Genomic DNA, 19,931 nt, shown 5'->3' with positions numbered 1-19,931 from the left:
TGCATCCTTAGATTCCTATTAAACTATCTTACCTGTACTTCGGAATCCGCATCAACATGCTGTACTTGGAACCATGTATCTCTATTATGGTATTTCTGTAAGTCTTCCTTCTGAATGGCTACTTTTCCTACAAATGCAAAATGTTAAAAGATGTAAGACAATAGTGAATACCATTTGTACTGTGTCTTCTCAAAAGGGATCATGAAAACATTAGTTAAGAATACCAGCAGATTGCAAGGCTTTGTTCTTTTCCACCCAACACTTTTTTTCTGGGCAACGAACAGCCCACAATACCAATGTTTCAGACAATATCAATGAGTAAGACAGATGGCGGTTGTCAAGTATTAACTTTCCATGGTTGAAACTGGGAAAAAGTGACAGAAGGTATAGTGGTTAAACAAAATCACTGGATGATTCTGGAATTTTGTACTATGTGCCATTGAATTCCATTAAAAAATGGCTTTTTAGATGGGTTGAAAAAATGTAAAAATATATATAGAGTACATTTTGTGCTCAAATAATACACTTCACTATGCCTACTGCTGAGGTGCTTATTTACAACTCTGCACAAATGGACAATGTACAGTTACTAAATAGTCATCTTTATTCAGCATGCTAAAACCCTTAAAATCAGTGCAAAGATCATAAGCTAAAATGTTACACATTTACCAGTAGTCAAAAAACAGATTGAAACAATATAGGTAACAATTAACGCTAACAAATAAAACTGCATAATAAACAACAAAAAAGCATCAGGAAAGTTGCTTAGATAAGAACTGCACCTACCCCACAAAGAGGCAAGACACCTGAAAAAGAACAAGTTACTTATCATTGTTGACGCTTTTTCAGGTGGATAATCTATCTAACTTCAGGTTCATAACCTAAGAATATCCTTCAGGCACCAAACTGGATCAGTAGAGTTTTCATAGCAGTGTACCACTAGGTAGCATTGTGCGGCTCCAAATTTGCTTCCTGCCTTTCTGAAAATGTCGGAGCAGAGCTGTATGTAAGCACCAACCCAGTGCACTAACATCAGTTACTCATCTTTACCATTTCTGTGCCCTCAGAAACAATTGTTGGTAAAGGTGTGCTGAATACTAATTTGGGACCATTCTAATTCTTAAAAAGAGGCCAATCCACAGAATGGGGAGGTGGAGAGCAGTGAGGAATCTGCAGTTTGATACATTGTCCACTGGACACAGCTTTTCAGAAGGTACGTAACAAATTCTTCTGATGGATATTTCTCACTGCAGATTGCTCACCTTAGAAAAGATACCAAAGCAGTACCTTCCCATGGTGGGTGTGTGGAGTGGGCTCAGATCAAAAAAGCAATGCAGGACCGAGTAGGCAGAAGTGCTTCTTGAATGTATGTACAAACATTCATCTCACAGATGTCAAGGAAAGGCACCCCACATCCTAACACAGTTGAAGCAGTCTTATCTCTGTTGGAAGGAGCTCTCAGACTTTCTGGAGGCTGTGTCTTGGCCAGCAGCTAGCAGATCTTTATACAGTGAACTATCCACCCTAACAAGGTCCTCTTCTGTGCTGCCTTCCCTTTCTTTGCTCCACAGAACCCCACAAAAAGCTGATGGTCCACTCAATTGTCCTTGGAACAATAAATGTAAAAGTTGACAACCCTTGTGGGATACAACTGATGGACCCTCTCCACCACAATCGAGATGTGAGGAGGACAAAAGAATGCTGGTAGAGTGATTGATTGCTCAACGTGGAAGGTTGTCACAACTTTTCGTAATAAAGATGCTCCATTCCTCAGTACCAAGGACCAATTTGTTTGGAAAAAAAGGCAGTGAAGGGTAGTTACACTGAATGGGCCCGAAATTCACTCATGTGACAAGAAGACAGTCTTATGGTTAGGAAATGCAAACAACAGCTATGCTTAAGCTCAAATGGTGTGTACATGAGAAATGTCAAGATCAAGTTATAGTCCCATGTGGCATCACAAACAGCTAGGGAGGAAACGTGTGTCAAACTTTTAATAAACCTCATCACCACGGGTGCTTTGATCAAGGACAGTTGGTCTGGCAGAAGTAGAAAGATCGAACAGGACAACAAATATGCTTTGACAGTTCCACTGCAATGCTTTGCTGGGCTTAAGACCCCACAAACAAAAGGGCATGACAGCTTCACCTGTAAGGTGTCAGTGTTGTGACCACCATACCATGTTACAAATTTGTCCCTGCACACAGCATAAATGGATTTTGTTGAAGGACATCTGCCAGCACGTATGACATCCACCACTTCAGGTGGCAAATCAAACACAGATAACTGCTGCCACTAAATGTTCACCCAAAAAGGCACAGATTGCATAGATACAGTTGGTGGATGCTGCGATGTTGGTGAGACAGCAGGTCTTTGCAAACCAGCAATCTGATCAGAGGACAAATGCTCATGCCCAGAAGCTCCAGGTGCAGGAGAGGCAGAGGTCAGAAGGGGTAAAGGAGTCACATGTTTTATTCCAATAGGAACAAGTCTCCTAATAAGCACTGATGCACAAACTTCAAAGTGCAAAATGTATGACATTGGGTTTTCTCGATGGAGACGAAAAGATGTAGCCATAATTCTACCTACTGTTGGAAGGCACTCTGTACCACCATGGAATGTAGATGCCACTTGTGATATGCCTGACACCGCTTGCTTAGTTTGTCTAATCTAGCATTCAGGAACGCTGACAGGTGGCTCACAATTAGAAAAATGCCCTGACACTTCAGCCACCTTCACAAATGCAAAGCCTCCAGGCACAAGACCCAGGACCCCACTCTGCCATACTGATTGCACTACCACATGGCTGTGATATTGTGCATGAGAACCTGACCAGCCTCCCCTTGATGTCCACCAGGAAGGCCTTCAGGATCAGATGAATAGTGTATAACTCCATCAGACTGATGCAGAGCAGGCCTACTGCTCAAGACCACCAGGGTATTCTGATCACCTCCCCCAGATGAGCTTCTCAGGTCCGCAGTGATGAATTTGTCATCACAGTCAGCTACAGGTGGGGAAGGGAGAGGGGACTGCCAATGGACCGATTTTGTTTGAGCTGTCACCACTGCAAATCTTGAGCCATCCCTGCTAAGATTCAGATGGCGTTGGCCAGACTGTCTTTATGCTGAGCCCACTGGAACTTCAAGCTCTATTGCAGCTCACAAATGTGCCACCTGGCATAGATGATTAAGGAGGATGCACGGGGCTAACAGGTCTAGAAGCCTCAGAGTGCTCTCACTCTTATCCACGACCAAACCTCACACAGCAGAATCATAGCCTGAATTTCCTGGGCTCTTTTCGTCGCATGAAAAGACCTGAACCCTATTGTGTCCCGGATCTTCCCATTGAACGAAAGTCTCCAGCAAGGAATCAGGTGGGACTTCGGCTTGTGTACCATGCACACCAATGACCTCAAGAGGTGTGCCATAGTCTGGACAATGGTCCATGACTAACTGCAAGGAGCCTGCTTTCCACACCAGTCAGTGATGAATGGGACAGGTAACCCAAGCCTCTCAAGATCGGCAACAACCACCACCATCCCTTTCCCGAACACTTGAGGGATGCCGGTGAGGCTGAAGGAGAGGACATCAACTTGAAAATGCTCCTGACCTACCTTGATACACAGATAACAGAGCAATTGGTGATTTCTGATCCCCATTGGCTGAGCATGCATCACTGAGGGCAAGCTAAACAGCATGTTGGCCGTTGTAGAAGGGGAGGAGGAAATGGAAGAATGATGACCCTGTTGGCCCACAAGCTGCCTGCCAGGCCTGTGCTCACAATCTTGAAAGGACTAGGGTGTTTGCTGTATTACTGGCTGGGAAGGGTGTCTTTGTCTATATGCCAGCCCTGTGGAATAGCCTCTAACCTTTCGGTACTGATGTGGAAACATTTGCAGGAGTCAACAGCCCCAGGAGCACACTGTAGGTTACCTGTCCTTAAAGTGTTCCAATGTGGAGTATGCCTTCTCTACAAGGAAGCAGCTCATTAAAGGGCATATCAAATAGTAAGGCCTGCCAATCACTGGCAAGTCCTATGGATTGCATCCACACATGCTTAAGAACACTGGTCCTGACTGCCCTGTGCAGGCAACATGTAGTATCCAGGCTTCTGTAGATAACATATTTGGCCATGTCCTGTCCATCATGTATAATCTGGGCCAAAGAGGCCCTAAGATTTTCCAGGACTGCCAGCAAGATCACACTGGCCATGACTTAAATAGCATGTATGAAGCTGTCGAACTCATACACATTTCTGGACCACATTATTAGACTAGCGAACGAAAACATGTGCTTGCCAAAAGCATCAATCTTCATGGATTCCCTATCCAAAGGAGTGGTAGGAAATTAGTTTAGATTCTCCTTAATAATACTCACTGGGGTGGGGTGCTTGGTGAGAAAATCCATTTCACCAGGTGCCAGTCTGTGTCATCTGGCCACCTGCCTATTTAAAAGTGGATAAGAACAAAACTTCAATCAAGTAGCTACCAAGGTATCTATGAGGGCATCATTAAAAAGAAATAGGAGCTCAGAAGTCACTGACCTGGGCTGTAGAATTTCCTGTCAGAACATTCATTTTGGTCTCAATGGAGGGTAGCTGCTATTCAGTGCCTCGTTGCCCTCTGAACCACCATTGCAAATGGGGCACTCTTTCCATTGGTGGCCCATATGGCAAGTCAAGCTCTTGGGAGAGATATCAAGCCCTCTGGCATTCCAAAGAAAATTTGGGGAACAAAGGCAAACGTGGTGCATTCAACAACACATTTATTATTAGATATTAAATTTCATTAGTTTTTTAAAGCAAGCGAAGTGATGACCATACAGTGCACCATGATACGGCTATCTTTATTGGGGCTCTTCAACGATTTCCTCACTATCACCATCCAACAGCGCCTCACATCTCTCCATAGCCCCTCTCTCACATGTATTTTATTTATTTCATATCACCTCTCTTATCAGTGGAAGGTGTTGTATCACTTTACATTACACACACATACAGAGTCAATGATTCACACGTGAAAATTAGTGTATAGAAAATGTTACATAAGACAAAGGGGACTACAAGGTGTAGGATTCACATGTCATCCATTTTGGTAGGCTTTTTTTTTTTTTTTTTAAGAGTGCTTCGTCTGGGAAAGCATAAACTGAGGATTCAGAATCTAACACAGTGGTTAGGGTTGACTTTACTATTAAGAATTTGTTTCTACCCAAACATTTCTGGCAAAATTAGGGTAAGAGTGGGGAAAAACATAATTTTCTAACCTGTATCATGCAGTTTGTATGCAGCTCTTTGATGGCAGTTTATAGTTCACTGTGCTAGATTATGATGGTAATTTATGAACTTCACAGTAACAAAAAGGATCTCTGTGACAAAAGCAGTAACCCACAAAGCTATGCACACAAAATGATGTTCTGTGATCTGCACAGTACATGTTCTTTCCATTAAGCATATAACACTCTGTGCTACTTTAGATGAGTCAAAACTGCCACTTGACAAACTCCAATCTCTCCCCAGCAGGTACTTTATTCACCAGAGTTATCTCGACACTTTTATTGTTACCTGAAAGTAGTTGGATATACAAGGAACTCTGCAGTGCTTTTAAACTGATGCACTGCTCAAAACTGTCCCCTACAAACAAAGCGCCCCCCAACCCTTCCAGCCTCTTGGGGAAATGCCCAATGCCTGCTATGGCCAGTCCGGCTATGACTGCAATGCAGCATAGGCACTGTTAGTCAGACAGCATGATGACTGGTTGAGCACTTGTGATTTCATAGCGAGACATCAATTGGTCTCAAGCTGAAATCGGTTCAGTAGCTATTTGCCAGAAGATGGCTTCCAAAAAGACAGATGGTGCCAAGGAGGTAGCCCTGGCGGTAACCCAACGGTTGCATGTGGCCAAAAGGTGCAGTGAAAATTTGCTGCATGACCTCGTTTAAGACCTTAAACTAATGTGGGGTCAATGACGATCCTGGAAACTCAGGGCACATATGAACCAACTATGGAATTGGTTTCTTAGAGACAGACCTCAAAGAGTGCAACAGACTTCATGATGCCCTTGTGCCTTCTCTCTGGAGTCAGAGTGGCGGGATGAAGTTGAATCCCACTTTGCTTTCTCAAATTTGCTTTTGGACTTGGACTTACCAGCCGACTGAGAGGGCAATGCTGAACGGTCATGAGAACGGCCTCATGACTGGGGCCAAGTCTAGGCCAGTGACGTGGAGTGCCATCAAGGCAAAAGTTGATTCCTTCTTGTTTTCAGTGACTTACAACTTCACATGCTGGCCAGAAGTCATTGGAAAACTGACAAAAATGGGAGCGAAACTCCAGATCCACATCCACATCAAAAGGTGCAGGATGAATGCAACTGCATCAATGTGCAGTAGTGGCGCTTATACGCCACCTAGCAAAATGCATGAGCACAGCTGTGAAAAAACTCTGCAACCAGTATTACACCTTTGGGATATTATAAAATTAGGAATAAGCAGTTAGCAGTATCCATCAGAAATTCAGTGATTGTGAAAGTGACAATGGAAATGGTGATATATTTACATATCTCTGATATCTCACATGACCTGTAATTCGAGGAACTCATAATAACTGCCCTTAGTGACATCTTTCTGATATTAGTGTATAAATCAATTGATTCTTTCCTGTAAGTACTATAAAAACAGCTAAAAGCAGACTAAAGGGCCCCAAAGTGTTTGTATACTTTGCAATTGACAGGACTCCAAATCTAAATTTCAAATTCAGCTTTTGCCTGAAAGTGGCTCTTTTAAATGCTACCCTGCCTTCGAACACTTTGTACTACATATATGTAGAGGCAATAGGGTCAGCCTAAATCTTCACATCCAGAGCTCCATGGTCCCAGTTCCAAATAGGCTGTTTTACATGTGAACTGCTGCTGGTGATATCTTCTCATTTATACCATAGATTGTACAATTATATTTTCCCAATGATGAGAACAATTCAATAAACCATTGTGTTGATGGTCCACAAAGGATCACCCAAAGAATCACTCATGATTTCCCAGGTAAAGGCCAAAGGAGGAAAGTTTCATAATTCGAGCCAGTACCCAAAATGCTCACAGTCTACCAGACACTGGATCTCCTTAAGTCACAATTCTACAAAAGTGTAGGTTCCACAGAGTAAACCAAGCAACTGCTTAAAGAATAAATGATTCTTCCTCTCCGTCCATAATTTCTGGCTGCTTCCTTCCTGAAAGCTCACACAATACTGATACCACTGTATGTGCCATGCAATAGTCCAGCATTGGGACCACTGCATTTTGCCCTAACTGCCTGTGCTTTAAGAATTAAGATAGGTCCAGTATATTTTACAAAGATAAGCATGGATTTTTGCCGATGGGACTCCTTCCAGGTGGCCTTTTCCTGGAAGCCTACTACAACATATTCAAAGACAGTAACTTTATTAACAGAAAGATTACAGATTAAACAAGGGTGGGGCCAGGACACGACCCTGTTAAGCTCTTGCTTACTACTGAAAGACCCTGCCAACTCCCCTCCTTTCTTACCACAACTTACGTAGCCATATTTAGCCCTGCAGAAGGATATCAAAATCTCAAACAAAGTGGAATAAAAGTTGTCCCATGGATTAGGTAACCAAATTACTCAACATTTATCCTGGGGCTGCTTCCTTTTTTTAAAGAAGCCCTCAGTCGGGTGCATAAAGGCAGTGCAGCTTTTGGTACTTCCAGGTTCATTCACAGCTTTTGAAACTGTGGAACCACCAAGTGCTTTCACAACAACCTTATTGAGTGGGATAGAAAAGTGGATGAACACTGGTCTCTATTCTGTCCAATCAGACTAGTTTTGAAAGTGGCACTCCACAAAGTTACCACATCATACTGGTATTTTAGGCCACACAAAGACCTACAGGTCGCCAGTAGGTACTTATAGTTATGACCTAGTTTTCATTGGAAAAACGGTTTTTGTTTTGCCAATAACATTGGCGTCATTTGACGAATCTTCAGGAAATTTTCAAAACTAATACAACAGTCAGTTTAGCTGCTGTCTTGAAAGTTTCAGGGAGACCCGTCAAGCGAGGGCCGAGAAAAAGAGGCTCCCAAAATGTGCTCTTCCCATACATTTTCCCATTGGAGTTTTGAACACGAATGCAGCCCGAACAACTGGATGGAATTACATCAAATTTGGCAACAAGCTATCTCTTGGTCCAGAAAGAGTGCTTTTTGTAATTTGCTGTAAATTTGTTCAGTAGCTTTTAAGATATTGAAGGAAATATAGATATCTAGGGACAGTGATCATCTGTGGATACAACAGTCCCCAAACTGAAATCTGATTGGCTACCAGCTATAAACAGGGTTTAATGGTTACTCTGTTGCCCCCGGGACCTGGCCCACCCGGTGTATTTCTGTATACAAGTGTGAAGTCTCTGCTTGTTTTTTTAATTTTTTTTTATGCTGCTGTGTATTCAGAAGCTTGTCACGATTTCTCAGCAAAAAAAATTAAAAAGCTGTTTAAGGGGGTACCCCAGCATCAAGGCTAGGGGATCAGGGTATTCCTACCATGCCCACTTTTCTTTTCAGTTCCAAGTCCATGCGTAGCACAGGGGGTTGGGTGCTTGTAGGGGTCGGCTGGAGGGCCTGGCCGCAGGCCCTGCGTGGTGTGGGGTTGGGTGCATGTTGGGAGTAGACAGCAGGACAGGCACTGAAGCCAACTTCCGGCATGCACGGACAAAGGCCGTGCATCGCACAAGGTTGGGTGCCAATAGGGTTTGGCTGCAGGGCCTAGACACAGGCCATGCCCTGTGGCCACACCTAGCTGCCCACACCCAAAGGCTGTGTGTTTCAGTGGCTGGATTAATGTAAAGTAATTAAAATTACTTATTGTATTAAAAAAAATTGAAATTCACTAAAAAAACAAAGGTTACAGAGAAGTTATAGTTAGGAAACTGAATTTTGAAAAAACATAGGAATTCACTTAAAAAAAATAAAGGTTACAAGGACATTATAGTTAGGTTCTAAATTTACACACACAAAGCCATAGAAATTCAGCATTTATAGTTATGGTTATCTCAAGTAACTTTAACTCGTGCCCTAAGGTAAATAAAACTCATGCCGTCGCCATGCACTGCTATTTAACCCACATATTACATCACTAATGACATCTTTGATAACATCAATGATAATAATAATAATGTAACACATGCAGTAAATTTATAGAGCATAGTTATCTCAGGGCACGAGGACTTGATGTGTCAAGTTATACTTTCCAAAAATCAGCTTTCCACAATGTGCTACTCCAGGACTGCATAACTCCAGGTCAGTGGGTCCCAACCTGTGGTCCGGGGACCCCTAGGGGTCTGCGAAGCCTCCTCAGGAGGTCCACGACTGCTTAGAAAATGTAATAATTTTAACAGATTAGGTCCCCAGCTTTCAGTAATGATTCAGTGGGGGTTCCCGGGTTCCAGTGTTGCTAAAGTGGGGGTCCACAGAAGTCAAAAGGTTGGGAACCACTGCGCCACGCTCCTTATCACAGTAGCATGAAGCCTATCTATTGTATGAGCACTTTGTATGTAGCTTCACTCAGTTGTAAGACAAGTCGGTACTATGTGTATAAACCAAACAGTTCAGCTTCAAGAGCGTTTTTGTTGTGTACCACAAAACGAATTTAATATTGAACACGGTCTATTGAGAAATCCCGAGACGTTTTACTAGGAGCGGCTTGGGCATGTGCCTTTCATCACAGAGCTGAAAAAAAACACAATAACTCTCTAGCTGCGGGGTCTACGTGGAGTGCCTCAGAACTGGAACAAATGTCACCTCTTAGCCTTGCGTGCAGCAACAGGCCCAAGCACATTCTCATAGTTAAAGAAGTGCTACTGCAGCTCAATGACATTCCCCATTCACAGTCATTCAGTCCAACGCTACCTTTATGGGACACAGAATATCACTCCCACTGTACACCAGAACAACAAATTCATTATTTGTGCCCTGTAGGATAAGGACATTATGCTTGCAGGATTATACTGAGCCACTAACTCATGCCTTGTAATAACAGAAAGTGGTAACAATAATTGCTACTGGTTTACCACTCAATTGTGCCTACACCATATCTTCCCTTCCGCAACCTATTTCATTACATTTGCTTATTGGGCTCCTGAACTAAGGTAGCCATATGAGTCCAGGTCAACATAGACACTGTGATATCGTCCAGGGCCTTTCTTTTTTGAATAGCTGTTTACAGATGTGTTAGTCCAATTGGTTTAGTTGACTTGAACTAGTAATACGAGTCACAAAACACATTAGGTTGTTAAATGAAGTGTTTGTCACTGATGACATGGAGCCTTCTGGTAATCTTAGTCATGTCATGATTTCTGATTTCAATAGCAGGGGAAATGAATTGTGTGGCAGGCCACAACTTTTAACCCCTTTGCCGCCAGGCTTTTTCCCCCTCCTGTGCCAAGCCTTTTTTAGGCTATTTTGGGTAGTTTGTGCTTAGGCCCTAATAAATTTTTGTCCACATAAGCTATCCACGCCAAATTTGCGGAATTTTTCCCTAGGGATTCTAAAGATACCCAGAGTTTGTGGGTTCTCCTGGAGGAGACCAAGAAATTAGCCAAAATACAGCTAAAATTTTGTTTTTGTTAGAAAAATGGGAAGAAAGCGCTGCAGAAGAAAGCATGTGTTTTTCCCCCCCTGAAAATGGCATCAACAAAGGGTTTATGGAGCTAAAAATCACAATTTTCCCAGCCTTCTGGAACAGGCAGACTTGAATCAGAAAACCACATTTTTCAAAACAATTTTGGCTTTTTACTTGGACATACCCAATTTTTACTATTTTTGTGCTTTCAGCCTCCTTCCATTTAGTGACAGAAATGGGTGTGAAACCAATGCTGGACTCTGAACAGCTAAACATTTCTGAAAAGTAAAATAAATTCTGAATTCAGCAAGGGGTCATTTGTGTAGATCATTCAAGATTTTCTTACAGAAAGTAACAGCTAAAATAAAAAAAACTGAAACTGAGGTGAAAAAAAAAAAAAGAGCCCCTTCTGTCCACGTTTTCTTCCATAACTTTTTCCATTATTGGCAGCTTTTTTAAAGCAATATACCGTTACGTCTGCTGGACTCTTCTGGTTGAGGGGATATATAGGGCTTGTAGGTTCATCAAGAACCCTAGGTACCCAGAGTCAATAAATGAGCTGCACCTTGCAATGGGTGTTCATTGTATACCGGGAATACAGCAATTCATTTGGTGAAATATAAAGAGTGAAAAATAGTAATCAAGGAAACCTTTATTTCCAAAATGGGCACAAAATAAGGTTTTGAGAAGCAGTGATTAATTGCACATCTCTGAATTCTAGGATCAACATACTAGCATGTGAATTACAGGGCATTTCTCAAATATACTTCTTTTTTACATGCTGTCTTACATTTGGAAGGAAAAAATGTAGAGTAAGACAAGGGCAATAACACTTGTTCACTATTCTGTGTTCCCCAAAGTCTCCCGATAAAAATGGTACCTCACTTGTGTGGGTAGGCCTAGTGTCCACAACAGGAAACACAACATGGACACAGCACATTTTTACATTGAAATCTGATGTGTATTTTGAAAAGTACTTAGCTGTGGATTTTGGCCTCTAGCTCAGCTGGCACCTAGGGAAACCTAGCAAACCTGTGCATTTTCAAAAACTAGACACCTAGGGGAATCCAGGATAGGGTGACTTGTGTGGCTCTCACCAGGTTCTGTTACCCAGAATCCCTTGCAAACCTCAACATTTGGTTAAAAAAAAAAAGGTTTTCCTCACATTTTGGTGATAGAAAGTTCTGGATTCTGAGAGAAGCCACAAATGTCCTTCTACCCAGCATTCGCCCAAGTCTCTCGATAAAAATGGTACCTCATTTGTGTGGGTAGGCCTACTGCCCGCGACAGGAAACGCCCCCAAAACACAACGTGGACACATGACATTTTCCCAAAGAAAACTGACATGTTTTTTGCAAAGTGCCTAGCTGTGGATTTTGGCCTCTAGCTCATCCGGCACCTAGGAAAACCTACCAAACCTATGCTTTTTTTAAAACTAGACACCTAGGGGAACCCAGGATGGGATAACCTATGGTGCTCTCACCAGCTTTTTCCCCACATTTCGGTGTTGCAAATTTCTGGAATCTGATGGGAGACACAAACTTCCTTCTACCCAGCATTCCCCCACATCTCCTGATAAAAATGGTACCTCACTTGTGTGAGTAGGCCTAGTTCCCGCAACAGGAAATGCCCCAAAACACTACATGGACACATCAAAATTATCAATTACAAAATTACCTGAGTTTTTGGTCCAGGGCTCAGCAGCCATCTAGGGAAACCTACCAAACCCAGACATTTTTGGAAACAAGACACCTGAGGGAGTCCAGAGAGGTGTGACTAGTGTTTTCTTACCCACAATCCTCAGAAAACCTAAAATTTAGCTAAAAAAAAAAATATCACATTTTCCTCACATTTCCGTGTGGGATCTCCGCACCGGCACAAATTTCCTACCACTCAACGTTCCCCTCAGTCTCCCGATAAAAATGATACCTCATTCAAAAGTGTGGCAGAATTGTTATCGGTATAGATGAGACTATGCTGGGTAGTAGGAATTTTGTGGATTCCTGCAGATTCTGGAAGGTTCCATCACAAAAATGTGGGGAAAATGTGTGATTTCAAGCAAAGTTGGAGGTTTGCTGGGCATTGTAGATAAGAAAATGGTGCGGGGTGCATGTGAAGCACACCACCCTGGACTCAACCAGATGTTTAGTTTTCAGATGTGTCTAGGTGTTGTAGATTTTTCTAGATGGCAGCACCCCAAAGTCCAAAAAGTGCAGCCCTCACACCATTCCAAGTAGGACGATTTTGAGAGTTAACCTAGCTCTCATGGCCCAAATGTAAAATCAAAACCCAAAATAATCAAATGTCATCTCACTTGTTGTTGGGATAAGATCTTTTAGTGTGCGGGGGGGGGAGCTAAAAGACTGTTACCCCCTCCAGATGGGGTGGGGGCATAACCATGCCCATACTGGTTGGTAGCCTCCACCCCACTATTTTTTTTTTTAATTCCCTGGCATTTAGTAGGCTTTCTGCCCCCACCCCCCAGGGAGAGGATCGGGGGTAATTGCCCATCTGCCCACCGGTGGGCAGAACAACATTGTCCCCATTTATTTGGGGTGGCGGTATAACATCTTCCCTGGTGTCGAGTGGGCTTTCGGACAATGTGCCCCCAAAGGGGGGTAAAAATGACCAACAGTAATGTGCCCCCATGGGTAGCGATCCTTGCCCAAAACACACACACCAGTCCCTGGTGCCTTAGTGGTTTCTGCAGATGGGCCTAATAGAAATAGGCCGGTCTGCCCCTAAGGGGGGCAGAAATGGCCTAAAATAATTTGTCCCCATGGTGAACGGCCCTTCCCAAGAGGCCGCTCCCCTTACTTAAAATAGTAAAGAAAAATAAATCCCTGGTGTCTAGTGGTTTCTGCTCCCCTTGGGGGCAGATTGGCCTAATAAAAGTAGGCCAAAGGGGAGCGGAAATGGCCTAAAATAAAAATACCACCGGGGGGTCACCCACCTTGAGTAAAATTGGCACAAAAAACATCCCTGGTGTCTAGTGATTTCTGACCCCCTTGCGGGCAGACTGGCCTAATAAAAATAGGCTGATCTGCTCTCAAGGTGGGCAGAAATGGCCTAAAATAAAATTGCCCCCCATGGGAGTGAACCTTGCCTAAAGGGTCGCCCCCATCTGTAAAAAATGTTTTTACAAAATCTCTAGTGCCTAATGGTTTCTGCCCCTCTTAGGGGCAGATCGGCCTAATTAAAATAGTCTGATCTGGCCTGAAGGGGGGCAGAAAAGGCCCTAAAAGAATGCCCCCCTAGGGGAGCCACCCTTGCCTAAGGATGGTGCCAGGAAGTAATGGTTACGTCCTCGGCACAGGAGACAGAGATCTGTCCCAAAATCATCCTTATCTGGCAAGTATCCCCTGATCCACCTGCCATTGATCCTCCTGACTGGAGCCCCACTAGGCAGGAGTGGCAATGTGGACCTGCTAATGGGGCACCAGCGGTGCTAGAGGCGCCAAGTGTGGATTGCAGCCTAGATGGCTTGCTGTTGTCTGTGCTGCGGCCTAGTACTGGGCATGGATGCCTTCGAGCGGAGGTGGCCTGAACACCGGAGGATGCACCAAGGCCTCCGGATGCTCGCCTTACTTTTCTCTTCGCTCGACAACAATTGCACTGGGATGCCTCTGGAGCTGCAGGAGGCACAGGTAGTGCGCCGCTCCCAATGGTGCTTAGAGTCCTGACAGTACCGGACATCGTGCTGCAGGCCTCGCGCCATACATCGGGTGCCCAGACCTGCCCAGATGAATTGACACTGTGGGCTTGCCCCCCTCTGACGCCTTTATACACTGCCCTGAGGACATGGAACCCCGCAGACTGTGGTACAAAGTACAGATAGTGCCGGGGGCACTGCGCTGATTTGGTCTTGCTGTGTGTGGGGACTAACATTTGGAAGCCATTGCCCCTATTGCTACGGGGGCTCTGGAGTGAGTCAGGGCCTGTTGTTCCACATCCAGTGGCTTTTGAAAGTCAACATGTACTAGAATGTAGTAAGGCTATGCTAAAACCTGCCAAATATACTACCTGTGCTTGACCGAATGGTGGCCCAAAAGAGGAGATACCTTGCCCGGGGCCTCTCCCCTGCTACATCGCACCACTACTTGGCAGACTGATACCCAGATGTTGGTAGATAGGACATTGGACCTGGGAGTCCAGCACTGCCATGCAAGCTCTGTGGGGCTGCTTGTGCTGCACTACATATAGGTGGGTAACAGTGTGTGCAAGTGGGCCCTATTCACTACCGGCTCCCCTTCATCCGCTATGGTGTCCTGAACTTGCCATGCCCTAGCTCCTGGAGCATACTGACTGGCATATGACCCCAACATATGGTACCGAAAGTGCTGCTGCATGCTTTATAGGCTGGGCTGCTCATGCTGCAGTGTCACACTACATCTCCTGACACACGCAAGCGGGCCCATCCGTCTTTTATACTTGATTCATCTCCTGGATCATTTATTTGATCATGTGTTGTCTGCCCTCTGGGACTCGCAGCGAGCCTCCGCGTCCAGCAGCCACACCTAAACTGCCATTTGAGATGACTCATCCCCAGATCACTCTGGAGAGCCCCCATCCATCGATGGCAAACTGGACATTACCATGACAGCCACAGAGAAATTTCGGGTCTCCCTGAAACATAAGAAAGGCACTGTGGCAACCAACCTCACTCTGATAGATGTTGATGATCGTAAGCTGGTAGATAAAACCCGAACTGCAGACAGACACTCACCACACTCCTATCACAGGCACAGGAGACAGAGATGTACCTACACCCACTGCTTGACTGGGTCCGAATTCTGGAAGAGAGAGCGAAGGATGCTGAAGGCCACTCCTGTAGAAATAATAAGTGTGGTGTGGTTCCGCAAAAATGTGGAAGGTCAGGATGCAGTCAACTACCTTGAACAATGGTTGCACAGTATTCTTACCCACAATGCTCTTTCACCCTTCCTTTCCGGTGAGTGGAACATCAGGTCACAGCAAAGAGACCCCCTCCGGGGACTTATCCCAGGCTAGTGGTGGTTCGTCTGCTACATCATAGGGACCACGATCTAATTCTTAAGGAGGCCTGCAAGCTTACTGTACTGATGTGGGCACCACACACGTCATGATTTTCCCGGATTATACAATGGCAGTACAGTGCCACCAAAGTTCATATCCCACGAGTTAAGCGCAGACTTCATGATTTGGATGTGCGGAACTCTCGCCTGTTACCCGCACAGCTTTGAGTTATTGTGGAAAGGAAAACACATTTTTTTTACACAGACCCCGAGGAGACCTGTACCTGGATTGAAAGTTCTGGACTCATGTCCCCCTGCCTTGTCTCGCCCAGGGAGGACGACCTTGGTGCCAGCAGGAGTGCACCAGCCTCATGGCGGCCCCAAGAGGAGTGCCCTGCGAAATCCTGGGCCTCGTCTGACCTGGAACAGTTGATACAGGAGAGGCGACACGCCCTACAAATGGTTGAAACGATGCAGGATCCCACTCAGCCGTCAGATTTGGAGGAGGCGACAACTAAATCCTCAAGCGAAGAAGGCTCCTTGATGACCTGGCCTTCTAGACTAGACCCTGCCACACCACCCAGAGTGACTCCTCAAATGCAGATGAAATCTTCTGAGCCTCACCAGGAATGCTGATGCCATGCCAACTGTTATTACACTATTTTTAACTGCCACTGTCCTCCCTAGTGCTTATAGCCTCACAGTTGTCGCCAGAACCCCCTTTTTTGTAATTTCACCACCCACCATTCGCACCATCCTTCTCACACAATAGTAGGGTCCATATCCAGTGTAATGTGGACACTGGGCCTGTGCTTAAAGGTGGCTCTCCAATAGCTTCACACTGGGAATTTCATGTGCCTGACCCACCGGCCTTGGATAGTTTGCTGCCTTAAACTCATGATGTTGAAAAGTTTGGGCAGATACACATTGTCCCTCTGCTCCAACGGTATTCTCAGTTTTGTTCTTTGTTTTTACATTCCCTTGCATTGGCCTCAGTTCTGCTGCCCGCACCTGACCCAAACACCAACTGCTAAATGGAAAGCCTGTTGCCTCTCTTGTAGTGACCGGATACTTTGCACTTGCCATTTAACGTGATAACCAACACCGTTATACTCACCAGGAATGTTCGGGCATGCATATTCCTTCTTGTAGATACACTGTTTATTCTTACCTACTCCGCTGCTCCACACACACAGTGCTTTTGCAAGAGTCTCATCCACTTGAAATAGAGCGGAGAAGTTGCTGAGGAACTGGCGTGGACAGGAATACTCCACCTATGCACGCGGTGTACTGGTGTGGATTAAGGCTGTGTTCCCTTTATGGCAGATATAGCAGTTGTCGACCCGGAGGGTCGCTATGTCCTGTTTGAGGGCTGGCTGGAGGGGCACCACATAAGTGGCTCCATGTACACCCTTAACTTGGACCAAACTTGACTCCTAACCAATTTGTCTGGGGTGCTCTCGTGATGGAGCGGGATCACCTGGCTCCTGGTATCGGACTTTAACTGTGTTTTCAGGGTCGAGTTAAACTGCTCCTTCCCCCATCCCCCACACAGCTGCCATGTCCAACAACCAGGCATTGACCGACTGGGTTCGACATTGGCAGATGTCTGACATATGGTGCTTGTGAAATGCTCATACCAGGTTTACTCTTTCTACTGGCACCCACACAATCTCCATGTCCACATAGACCTATTAGTTGGCACCCCGGATATAATCTCTCACATACTTCACAATGAGTATTTGGGTTGCACCCATTCGGACCACAACCCCAACACCTACAGTTGAACTGGGACCCAGGGTCTCCCCCATCCCCACATGAATACTGCAGCTGACCGTGCTAGATAATCCCCATTCCGCACTTCCCTTGGCAACACCGTAGCAGAACACTTTGACATAAATGATAACACAGCTACATCCTGACTGATTGAATGGGATGCATGTAAAGTAGCCATTTGGGGTCAATGACAAGGTAACACCTGGAATATATGCTGCTAGCTGGGCAAAGAGATTGCTCAGAGTGAGTGTGAACTGTTGAGCTATGAGCCACAAGCTCTGCTAAATCCCAAGCACAAAGACAACATTTTGAGTGCGCAATTTGGAGTCTGTCGCATTATTAGAGAGACTGGGTTGTCTTAATCAGCAGCGGCCCATCCATACGGGCTGAGGAGCTCCACCCCCACCGTTTTCCAGGCGGGAAGAGTGTTTGCCAGGCTGATCAAAAGTCAGCCTGACAGACACTCTTCTGATTCAGGTCAGGCAGCCAGGAGCTAGACATGCGCTAAATGCGCAGGCTCCTGGTTGCCTGAGATTAACTTTGCCAGGCAGAAGGAGCCAAAGCCTCTGTGGGCCTGACCTCTTCAGCCTGGCAAAGGTGCCATGACGCCCTCCCCCTCGAAATGTGGGGTAGCGTCACCAAGTGCCTCGAACCTGGGTACTTCAGTTTTAAGCCCTGATGTGCCTAGGGCCGAGTGCCAATCAGTAACACCTCATCACAGAGTCGGTGGGATCAGCAGTCTCACTGACCCCATCCCATTCTGTGACGAGATTGGGACTGCTGCCTTCCCTTGATGGTTGACATTAGCTCAGCCAATGATGGAAGGCAGCAGTCTCAACCCTCCTGGGATCTCTGAGGCTTCCCTGTAGGAGCTGCTACTGTTGGGGTAAGTTTTATGTTTTTTGTAATTATGTTTGGTGCATGTATGAATGTATGTGTATTTGTGAGTGTTGTGAATGGGTGTGCACACAAATGTGAATGAATGGGGGTGAGTGAGGTGTATGTGGGCCTGTGGGCCTCCTCCCAACTCCCCCCTCCCTTGTAAAATTCCAGTCCGCTATAGGTCTAAATTACACAGCTCACTACGCCAGAGCTCATGCTGAGGCTGAGGCTGATGGATTGAGGTCGCTACTGGCAGAGCTCATTCATCAGGAAAAGCCAACGCATTCAATAATGGTATTCTGGGCTGCCTCTGGACCCCTTCTGTACGTGCAGGGAGAAATTCATGCTGAGCTAAAGCTGCAATACACTTTGCTGTACACATCAGTGGCAACTGCATCCAGAGATTGACTCCTTCATTGCTAACATATACCTATGTTACATGTCGCTAGAGCAGAGAGCTAAACTGGACGGTCTCATTACACCCTTCGAAATTCAGGAGGCCATCTATGTGCTACTCACTGACCTGGTGTCGTACAGGTCATCGACAATCCTTAACATGGACTATAAAATAGTAGCTGTAATACTTGCTGACAGCTTGGTACCCCCGTTTCCAAACATTGATACACCCACACTAGAACTGGTTTGTCCCGGCCCGCAGTACTTCTCTCAATTTGTGCAGATTTTTCGGATCCTGGAACATGCCCCCACTCCTGGCCACAGGTGGGCTGTCTAGTGCTGTATCTGGAGAAGGCCTTTGATTTGTTGAACTGGGCCTTCCTGTTTGAGGTGCTGCCACACTATGGTCTGGGGGCCCGATTCATTAGGCTGGGTAAACTCCTATTTATCCAACCACTGACCAGAGTAAAAACAGGTACACTCATCTCTGACCCCATTGCAATCTACAGGGGCACCCGTCAGGGTTGCCTACTGTCCCCACTGCTCTTTTTTTCTGGCTAGAAAGCTGCTGGCCCTTACCCTCCGAGCACACGGACAAGTCTGGGGGATTCCGCTAGGCAACGGTTTGCACTCGGTCTCTCTGTATGCAGTGGACCTACTCTTGACCTTAAAGATATACATGTTATCTGAGCCGATGTAGCACCCACATTTGACAAGTCTTCAGAACTTTCAGGACTTATGGTTAATTGGTCTAAATCGTGCCTTTTTTCACTCGACTTGACAAGACACCTGACCCTGCCTTTTGCCTTAATGGTACTCGTCTTGTTTTGTTATCTGGGCATTCACGTCCATCACATACCTACCGACCTCTTAAACCGCAATCTCACTTGGTGTCTTTGTTGGGGACACAAATAGGGTTCTGGAGGTCGTTGCCACTTTCCATGACAGGACGCACAGCACTTACCAAAATGGTAATGCTGCCCCACCTACTCTACTACTTCACCATCCTCCCAGTTTATGTAGCAAGGTCCTTTTTCTGATCACTTGAAAAGCTGACACAGGAGTTTATCTGGCATAGCTTTACTTGCCTACGGACTGGGGGCACTTTGAACAGTATTACATAGCACCCTGCTGTAATGGGTGGCCCAGTAGTTTGCGGGCCTCTAGACTGCTGATATGGCCACTACCTCAGCAGCCTTGGGTTTGCCTCGCATATTGCCCATGTTTCATCCATGCTCGAGGGTAGTGCTACCCAGCTCCAATC

The 19,931-nt window shown here is 45.4% G+C and overlaps 1 protein-coding gene across 7 annotated transcripts in view; it reads right to left on the bottom strand.

Moving 5' to 3' along the window:
• RASA3 (RAS p21 protein activator 3) overlaps positions 1-19,931 on the bottom strand; it is an 821,322-nt gene that overhangs the window by 403,402 nt on the left and 397,989 nt on the right. For all 7 annotated transcript variants that reach the window (XM_069204628.1, XM_069204627.1, XM_069204630.1 and 4 more), the window contains one exon: positions 33-127. In XM_069204628.1, the coding sequence (XP_069060729.1) occupies positions 33-127 (95 nt within the window). The remainder of the gene's footprint in view (positions 1-32; positions 128-19,931) is intronic.

This window comes from Pleurodeles waltl, chromosome 8 (genome assembly GCF_031143425.1).
Source record: "Pleurodeles waltl isolate 20211129_DDA chromosome 8, aPleWal1.hap1.20221129, whole genome shotgun sequence".
Lineage (NCBI taxonomy): Eukaryota > Metazoa > Chordata > Amphibia > Caudata > Salamandridae > Pleurodeles > Pleurodeles waltl.
Note: the sequence above shows the minus strand (reverse complement) of the source record. Positions and strands in the feature narration are given on the sequence as shown.